General features: G+C 48.8%; 1 protein-coding gene across 1 annotated transcript in view; it reads left to right on the top strand.

Moving 5' to 3' along the window:
- The window catches only part of LOC139416955 (laminin subunit alpha-5-like), a 250,153-nt gene that overhangs the window by 162,347 nt on the left and 77,766 nt on the right, over positions 1-10,040 (top strand). The window contains exons 36-38 of the mRNA XM_071166167.1: positions 2,627-2,767; positions 4,160-4,321; positions 7,683-7,790. Of these exons, the coding sequence (XP_071022268.1) occupies positions 2,627-2,767; positions 4,160-4,321; positions 7,683-7,790 (411 nt within the window). The remainder of the gene's footprint in view (positions 1-2,626; positions 2,768-4,159; positions 4,322-7,682; positions 7,791-10,040) is intronic.

Genomic DNA, 10,040 nt, shown 5'->3' with positions numbered 1-10,040 from the left:
ACTCTACCCTCCTGTCTGTGTGAACTCCACCCTACTGTCTGTGTGAACTCCACCCTACTGTCTGTGTGAACTCCACCCTCCTGTCTGTGTGAACTCTACCCTCCTGTCTGTGTGAACTCCACCCTACTGTCTGTGTGAACTCCACCCTACTGTCTGTGTGAACTCCACCCTCCTGTCTGTGTGAACTCCTCCCTACTGTCCGTGTCCACACTCCCTACTGTCTGTGTGAACTCCACCCTACTGTCTGTGTGAACTCCACCCTACTGTCCGTGTGAACTCCACCCTACTGTCTGTGTGAACTCCACCCTACTGTCTGTGTGAATTCCACCCTCCTGTCTGTGTGAACTCCACCCTACTGTCTGTGTGAACTCCACCCTACTGTCTGTGTGAACTCCACCCTCCTGTCTGTGTGAACTCTACCCTCCTGTCTGTGTGAACTCCACCCTCCTGTCTGTGTGAACTCCTCCCTACTGTCTGTGTCCACACTCCCTACTGTCTGTGTGAACTCCACCCTACTGTCTGTGTGAACTCCACCCTACTGTCCGTGTGAACTCCACCCTACTGTATGTGCGAACTCCACCCTACTGTCTGTGTGAACTCCACCCTACTGTCTGTGTGAACTCCACCCTCCTGTCTGTGTGAACTCCTCCCTACTGTCCGTGTCCACACTCCCTACTGTCCGTGTGAACTCCACCCTACTGTCTGTGTGAACTCCACCCTACTGTCTGTGTGAACTCCACCCTACTGTCTGTGTGAACTCCACCCTACTGTCTGTGTGAACTCCACCCTACTGTCTGTGTGAACTCCTCCCTACTGTCCGTGTCCACACTCCCTACTGTCTGTGTGAACTCCACCCTACTGTCTGTGTGAACTCCACCCTACTGTCTGTGTGAACTCCACCCTACTGTCTGTGTGAACTCCACCCTCCTGTCTGTGTGAACTCCACCCTACTGTCTGTGTGAACTCCACCCTACTGTCTGTGTGAACTCCACCCTCCTGTCTGTGTGAACTCTACCCTCCTGTCTGTGTGAACTCCACCCTCCTGTCTGTGTGAACTCCTCCCTACTGTCTGTGTCCACACTCCCTACTGTCTGTGTGAACTCCACCCTACTGTCTGTGTGAACTCCACCCTACTGTCCGTGTGAACTCCACCCTACTGTATGTGCGAACTCCACCCTACTGTCTGTGTGAACTCCACCCTACTGTCTGTGTGAACTCCACCCTCCTGTCTGTGTGAACTCCTCCCTACTGTCCGTGTCCACACTCCCTACTGTCCGTGTGAACTCCACCCTACTGTCTGTGTGAACTCCACCCTACTGTCTGTGTGAACTCCACCCTACTGTCTGTGTGAACTCCACCCTACTGTCTGTGTGAACTCCACCCTACTGTCTGTGTGAACTCCTCTCTACTGTCCGTGTCCACACTCCCTACTGTCTGTGTGAACTCCACCCTACTGTCTGTGTGAACTCCACCCTACTGTCCGTGTGAACTCCACCCTACTGTCTGTGTGAACTCCACCCTACTGTCTGTGTGAACTCCACCCTACTGTCTGTGTGAACTCCACCCTCCTGTCTGTGTGAACTCTACCCTCCTGTCTGTGTGAACTCCACCCTACTGTCTGTGTGAACTCCACCCTACTGTCTGTGTGAACTCCACCCTCCTGTCTGTGTGAACTCTACCCTCCTGTCTGTGTGAACTCCACCCTACTGTCTGTGTGAACTCCACCCTTCTGTCTGTGTGAACTCCACCCTACTGTCTGTGTGAACTCCACCCTACTGTCTGTGTGAACTCCACCCTCCTGTCTGTGTGAACTCCTCCCTACTGTCCGTGTCCACACTCACTACTGTCTGTGTGAACTCCACCCTACTGTCTGTGTGAACTCCACCCTACTGTCCGTGTGAACTCCACCCTACTGTCTGTGTGAACTCCACCCTACTGTCTGTGTGAACTCCACCCTCCTGTCTGTGTGAACTCTACCCTCCTGTCTGTGTGAACTCCACCCTACTGTCTGTGTGAACTCCACCCTCCTGTCTGTGTGAACTCCACCCTCCTGTCTGTGTGAACTCCACCCTCCTGTCTGTGTGAACTCCACCCTACTGTCTGTGTGTACTCCACCCTACTGTCTGTGTGAACTCCACCCTCCTGTCTGTGTGAACTCCACCCTACTGTCTGTGTGAACTCCACCCTCCTGTCTGTATGAACTCCACCCTACTGTCTGTGTGAACTCCACCCTACTTTCTGTGTGAACTCCACCCTCCTGTCTGTGTGAACTCCACCCTACTGTCTGTGTGAACTCCACCCTACTGTCTGTGTGAACTCCACCCTACTGTCTCTGTGAACTCCACCCACCTGTCTGTGTGAACTCCACCCTCCTGTCTGTGTGAACTCCACCCTACTGTCTGTGTGAAATTTACTTTAATGTCAATGTAAAATGTATTTCTTCTCTCTGCTACATAACATAATGAATCCTTTAAAAAGAAGTCTGGCCATGTTTTTTCTGTGCACCCTTAGATTTGGTATTTATTTTTCATGGTCCTTCGAAGTTGGATATGTTCAACCAGGAAGCAGATCCTTACCAGGACGTTATTGGCCAAGTAGCAGACTTTCTCACTTTCCTTTTTTTCAGGAGAATGTCCAGGATGGTCGTTGTGACCAGTGCAGAGTGGAAACCTTCCACCTTGACCCCACCAACCCTAAAGGCTGCACTTCCTGTTTCTGTTTCGGAGCCACCAACCGCTGTCGCAGCTCAGAGAAACGACGGACTGAGGTAGAGGGACAACGGACACGGGGTTATGCTTATAGTTTGTGTGTTTGCTCAACAGATCCATATTTTCCCCAGAATATATTGCATCTGACATAAAACTCAGGAGATGTACTTTTTTTGTGCTACGAACACAATTTGGCATGTTTTGAATCAATGCTGTGTGGTTTAAGTAAAGTTTGTGTATACGTATTAACATTGTTATGTGTAGTAATACATAATCTGTATAACATCTCTATAGGTGATGGACATGATGGTCTGGGTGCTGCTGGGAACAGACAGACAGGAAGTGTTATATTAGGATGTAATGTTATTATAACATCTCTATAGGTGATGGACATGATGGTCTGGGTGCTGCTGGGAGCAGACAGACAGGAAGTGTTATATTAGGATGTAATGTTATTATAACATCTCTATAGGTGATGGACATGATGGTCTGGGTGCTGCTGGGAGCAGACAGACAGGAAGTGTTATATTAGGATGTAATGTTATTATAACATCTCTATAGGTGATGGACATGATGGTCTGGGTGTTGCTGGGAGCAGACAGACAGGAAGTGTTATATTAGGATGTAATGTTATTATAACATCTCTATAGGTGATGGACATGATGGTCTGGGTGCTGCTGGGAGCAGACAGACAGGAAGTGTTATATTAGGATGTAATGTTATTATAACATCTCTATAGGTGATGGACATGATGGTCTGGGTGCTGCTGGGAACAGACAGACAGTAGGTGTTATATTAGGATGTAATGTTATTATAACATCTCTATAGGTGATGGACATGATGGTCTGGGTGCTGCTGGTAGCAGACAGACAGGAAGTGTTATATTAGGATGTAATGTTATTATAACATCTCTATAGGTGATGGACATGATGGTCTGGGTGCTGCTGGGAGCAGACAGACAGGAAGTGTTATATTAGGATGTAATGTTATTATAACATCTCTATAGGTGATGGACATGATGGTCTGGGTGTTGCTGGGAGCAGACAGACAGGAAGTGTTATATTAGGATGTAATGTTATTATAACATCTCTATAGGTGATGGACATGATGGTCTGGGTGCTGCTGGGAACAGACAGACAGGAAGTGTTATATTAGGATGTAATGTTATTATAACATCTCTATAGGTGATGGACATGATGGTCTGGGTGCTGCAGGGAGCAGACAGACAGGAAGTGTTATATTAGGATGTAATGTTATTATAACATCTCTATAGGTGATGGACATGATGGTCTGGGTGCTGCTGGGAACAGACAGACAGGAAGTGTTATATTAGGATGTAATGTTATTATAACGTCTCTATAGGTGATGGACATGATGGTCTGGGTGTTGCTGGGAGCAGACAGACAGGAAGTGTTATATTAGGATGTAATGTTATTATAACATCTCTATAGGTGATGGACATGATGGTCTGGGTGTTGCTGGGAACAGACAGACAGGAAGTTCCTGTGACAGTATATCCTGATCAGCATGTGGTGGAGGCGGACCTTAGTGACGTACCTGATGTCTACCAAGACCTCCTCTGGCACGCTCCTAGAACGTACCTGGGAGACAAGGTGGGAAATAGTCTTGTTATATATAAATGGCATTGTCTCCTCTTCAATATACATACAGGTTCAGAGAGTTTGTACATTTTATTAATTTAGCAGACACTTATCCAGAGAGACTTACAGTTAGCAAGTCTTATCCTGGCTAAAACAATGAGGCTAACACCTCTGACCCATTGGCTGTTAAACAATTAATTAGATCAACTGTGACTTGTGCAGGCGGGAGAGGGCGGGAGAGGGAGGAAGAGGGAGGAAGAGGGAGGGAGGGAGAAGCCGGGAGAGGGCAAGAGAGGGAGGGAGAGGGAAGGAGAGGCCGGAAGGGGCCTGGAGAGGGAGGGAGAGGGAGGGAGAGGCCGGGAGAGGGAGGGAGAGGGAGGGAGAGGCCGGAAGAGGCCGGGAGAGGCCGGGAGAGGGAGGGAGAGGCCGGGAGAGAGAGGAAGGGAGAGGCCGGGAGAGGGAAGGAGAGGGAGGGAGAGGCCGGGAGGGGCTGGGAGAGGGCGGGAGAGGGAGGGAGAGGCCGGGAGAGGCCGGGAGAGGGAGGGAGAGGGCAAGAGAGTCCGGGAGAGGTAGGGAGAGGGAGAGAGAGGGCGGGAGAGGCCGGGAGAGGGCAGGAGAGGGAGAGAGAGGGCGGGAGAGGGAGGGAGAGGCCGGGAGGGGGCGGGAGAGGGCAGGAGAGCGAGGGAGAGGCCGGGAGAGGCCTGAAGAGGGCGGGAGAGGGAGGGAGAGGCCGGGAGAGGGCAGGAGAGGTAGGGAGAGGGCGGGAGAGGGAGGGAGAGGCCGGGAGAGGGCAGGAGAGGTAGGGAGAGGGCGGGAGAGGGAGGGAGAGGGCGGGAGAGGGAGGGAGAGGCCGGGAGAGGGCAGGAGAGGTAGGGAGAGGGCGGGAGAGGGAGGGAGAGGGCAGGAGAGGGAGGGAGAGGGAGAGAGAGGGCGGGGGAGAGAGGGAGAGGGAGCTGCTGGGGTGGGTGAAATAAATGCATCAGGGTTGGTGGTGACGGTTTGCAGAAGCAAGAGGAGACTACATCAGATTACACTAGTGCTAAGGACTATATATAGTTCACACACACACACAGTAAAGAGGATGTGCAGACAGACAGAGTGTATAGAGATAGGGATCTTTGTTTTGTCTAGAGTATAACACCTGGCTTATCTTGCCTTTTCAACATGCTTAGTTAACCTTCCTCTAGCATTATTGCCTGATCACAAGACTCTCTGGCTCTCCCGGTGTTCTGTCTCTTCCTGTCTTCTCTCTGTCTCTTCCTGTCCTCTCTGTCTCTTCCTGTCCTCTCTGTCTCTTCCTGTCTTCTCTCTCTTCCTGTCTTCTCTGTCTCTTCCTGTCTTCTGTCTCTTCCTGTCCTCTCGGTCTCTTCCTGTCTTCTGTCTCTTCCTGTCTTCTGTCTCTTCCTGTCTTCTCTGTCTCTTCCTGTCTTCTGTCCCTTCCTGTCTTCTGTCTCTTCCTGTCTTCTCTGTCTCTTCCTGTCTTCTGTCTCTTCCTGTCTACTGTCTCTTCCTGTCTTCTCTCTCTCTTCCTGTCTTCTGTCTCTTCCTGTCTTCTGTCTCTTCCTGTCTTCTGTCTCTTCCTGTCTTCTCTGTCTCTTCCTGTCTTCTGTATCTTCCTGTCTTCTGTCTCTTCCTGTCCTCTGTCTCTTCCTGTCTTCTCTGTCTCTTTCTGTCTTCTGTCTCTTCCTGTCTTCTCTGTCTCTTCCTGTCTTCTGTCTCTTCCTGTCCTCTGTCTCTTCCTGTCTTCTCTGTCTCTTCCTGTCTTCTCTGTCTCTTCCTGTATTCTCTGTCTCTTCCTGTCTTCTTTCTCTTCCTGTCTTCTCTGTCTCTTCCTGTCTTCTCTGTCTCTTCCTGTCTTCTCTGTCTCTTCCTGTCTTCTCTCTGTCTCTTCCTGTCCTCTCTGTCTCTTCCTGTCCTCTCTGTCTCTTCCTGTCTTCTCTCTCTTCCTGTCCTCTGTCTCTTCCTGTCTTCTCTGTCTCTTCCTGTATTCTCTGTCTCTTCCTGTATTCTGTCTCTTCCTGTCTTCTGTCTCTTCCTGTCTTCTCTATCTCTTCCTGTCTTCTCTGTCTCTTCCTGTCTTCTCTGTCTCTTCCTGTCTTCTCTGTCTCTTCCTGTCTTCTCTCTGTCTCTTCCTGTCCTCTCTGTCTCTTCCTGTCCTCTCTGTCTCTTCCTGTCTTCTCTCTCTTCCTGTCTTCTCTGTCTCTTCCTGTCTTCTCTGTCTCTTCCTGTCTTCTGTCTCTTCCTGTCTTCTGTCCCTTCCTGTCTTCTGTCTCTTCCTGTCTTCTCTGTCTCTTCCTGTCTTCTGTCTCTTCCTGTCTACTGTCTCTTCCTGTCTTCTCTCTCTCTTCCTGTCTTCTGTCTCTTCCTGTCTTCTGTCTTTTCCTGTCTTCTGTCTCTTCCTGTCTTTTGTCTCTTCCTGTCTTTTGTCTCTTCCTGTCTTTTGTCTCTTCCTGTCTTCTTTGTCTCTTCCTGTCTTCTTTGTCTCTTCCTGTCCTCTCTGTGTCTTCCTGTCTTCTCTGTCTCTTCCTGTCTTCTGTCTCTTCCTGTCTTCTCTGTCTCTTCCTGTCTTCTCTGTCTCTTCCTGTCTTCTCTGTCTCTTCCTGTCCTCTGTCTCTTCCTGTCTTCTGTCTCTTCCTGTCTTCTGTCTCTTCCTGTCTTCTGTCTCTTCCTGTCTTCTGTATCTTCCTGTCTTCTCTGTCTCTTCCTGTCTTCTCTGTCTCTTCCTGTCTTCTCTGTCTCTTCCTGTCTTCTCTGTCTCTTCCTGTCTTCTGTCTCTTCCTGTCTTCTCTGTCTCTTCCTGTCTTCTGTCTCTTCCTGTCCTCTGTCTCTTCCTGTCTTCTCTGTCTCTTCCTGTCTTCTGTCTCTTCCTGTCCTCTGTCTCTTCCTGTCTTCTCTGTCTCTTCCTGTCTTCTCTGTCTCTTCCTGTATTCTCTGTCTCTTCCTGTATTCTGTCTCTTCCTGTCTTCTGTCTCTTCCTGTCTTCTCTGTCTCTTCCTGTCTTCTCTGTCTCTTCCTGTCTTCTCTGTCTCTTCCTGTCTTCTCTGTCTCTTCCTGTCTTCTCTGTCTCTTCCTGTCTTCTGTCTCTTCCTGTCTTCTCTGTCTCTTCCTGTCTTCTGTCTCTTCCTGTCCTCTGTCTCTTCCTGTCTTCTCTGTCTCTTCCTGTCTTCTCTGTCTCTTCCTGTATTCTGTCTCTTCCTGTCTTCTGTCTCTTCCTGTCTTCTCTGTCTCTTCCTGTCTTCTGTCTCTTCCTGTCCTCTCTGTCTCTTCCTGTCTTCTGTCTCTTCTTGCTCTCCCCCTCTGTTTTCTCTGTCCCCCTCTCTCTCTCCATCTCTCCCTCCCTCCCTCTCATCCCTCTCTAATCATCTCTATTTAGGTTTCGTCTTATGGGGGCTATCTGCGGTATCGTCTGCACACTCAAACTATGAGAGGAGATGTTCTCTCTCTGCCCGCTGAAGCCTCTCGACCTGACGTCATTCTCAAGGTACACATCCCACCACAGGGACCCCATGCTTTATTACCTAAACACAATGGAATGATGTTAACGCCAAAATAGTACTTTGAAGCGGGTTCAATTGTGCTAAAAAACAAAGAGGCGCTTGTGTCGTTTAAATGCTGTGTGTACAGGGCCTTCAGAAAGTTTTCAGACCCCTTGACTTTTCCCACATTTTGTTACGTTACAGCCTTATTCTGAAATTGATTACATCGTTTTTTCCCCCCCCTCATCAATATACACACACAATACCACATAATGACATCACAATACCCCATAATGACATCACAATACCCCATAATGACATCACAATACCCCATAATGACAAAGCAAAAACAGTTTTTTATACATACAAAAAAAACGACAACATTTACATAAGTATTCAGACCGTTTACTCAGTACTTTGTTGAAGCATCGTTGTCAGTGATTACAGCCTCGAGTCTTCTTGGGTATGACGCTGCAAGCTTGGCACACCTGTATTTGGAGAGTTTCTCCCATCCTTCTCTGCAGAGCCTCTCAAGCTCTGTCAAGTTGGATGGGGAGCGTCGCTGCACAGCTATTTTCAGGTCTTTCCAGAGATGTTCGATCGGGTTCAAGTCCAGGCTCTGGCTGGGCCACTCAAGGACATTCAGAGATTTGTACCGAAGCGACTCCTGCGTTGTCTTGGCTGTGTCCTGAGGGTCGTTATCCTGTTGGAAGGTGAACCTTCGCCCCAGTCTGAGGTCCTGAGCGCTCTGGAGCAGGTTTTCATCAAGGATCTCTGTACTTTGCTCCGTTCATCTTTCCCCTTATCCTGACTAGTCTTCCAGTCCCTGCCACTGAAAAACATCCCCACAGCATAATGCTGCCACCACCATGCTTCACCGTAGGGATGGTGCCATGCTTCCTCCAAACGTGACGGCCAGGTGGACTGGGGACAGCAAGGAGTCATCATGCCAGGTAGTCCTGAGGCATGGTCCTAGGGCTCAGGTCCTCCGAGAGAGAGAATTAGAGAGAGCATACTTAAATTCACACAGGACACCGGATAGGACAGGAGAAGTACTCCAGATATAACAAACTGACCCTATCCCGCCGACACATAAACTACTCCAGCATAAATACTGGAGGCTGAGACAGGAGGGGTCAGGAGACACTGTGGCCCCATCCGATGATACCCTCGGACAGGGCCAAACAGGAAGGATATAACCCCACCCACTTTGCCAAAGCACAGTCCCCACACCACTAGAGGGATATCTTCAACCACCAACTTACCATCCTGAGACAAGGCCGAGTATAGCCCACAAAGATCTCCGCCACGGCATAACCCAAGGGGGGGTTTCAATCTTGAAACAGAGAATCTTGTTTCTCATGGTCTGAGATTCTTTAGGTGCCTTTTGGAAAACTCCAAGCAGGCTGTTATGTGCCTTTTACTGAAGAGTGTCTTCCGTCTGGCCACTCTACCATAAAGGTCTTATTGGTGAAGTGCTGCAGAGATGGTTGTCCTTCTGGAAGGTTCCCCCATCTCTACAGAGGAACTCTGGAGCTCTGTAAGAGTGACCATTGGGTTTTTGGTCACCTCCCTGACCAAGGCCCTTCTCCTCCGATTGCTCATTTTGGCCGGGCAGCCAGCTCTAGGAAGAGTCTTGTTGGTTCCAAGCTTCTTCCATTTAAGAATGATGGAGGCCACTGGGATCTTGGGGACCTTCAATGCTGGAGAAATGTTTTGGTTCCCTTCCCCAGATCTGTGCCTCGACACAATCCTGTCTCGGAGCTCTACTGACAATTCATTTGACCTCATGGCTTGGTTTTTTCTCTGACATGCACTGTGAACTGTGGGACCTTATATAGACAGGTGTGTACCTTTCCAAATCTCATAACAACGGGTCTGAATACTTATGTAAATAAGGTATTTCTGTTTATTATTTTTTATAAATTAGCAAACATTTCTAAAAACCATGTTTTTAGATTGATGAGGGGGAAAAAGTAATTTAGTAAATTTTAGAATAAGACTACAGTAACAAAATGTGGAAAAAGTCAAGGGGTTTGAGTACTTTCCAAATGCTCTATATGCCTTTCTCAGTCAACTGAGGAACTATTCTCATTAACATTAACTACCATTACGGCTGGTTAATCCCTGTTGATAATGTAGCTGTTCTCATTAACTACCATTACGGCTGGTTAATCCCTGTTGATAATGTAGCTGTTCTCATTATCATTAACTACCATTACGGCTGGTTAATCCCTGTTGATAATGTAGCTGTT

The sequence above is a fragment of the Oncorhynchus clarkii genome, chromosome 9 (assembly GCF_045791955.1).
Source record: "Oncorhynchus clarkii lewisi isolate Uvic-CL-2024 chromosome 9, UVic_Ocla_1.0, whole genome shotgun sequence".
Taxonomy (NCBI): Eukaryota; Metazoa; Chordata; class Actinopteri; order Salmoniformes; family Salmonidae; genus Oncorhynchus; species Oncorhynchus clarkii.
Note: the sequence above shows the minus strand (reverse complement) of the source record. Positions and strands in the feature narration are given on the sequence as shown.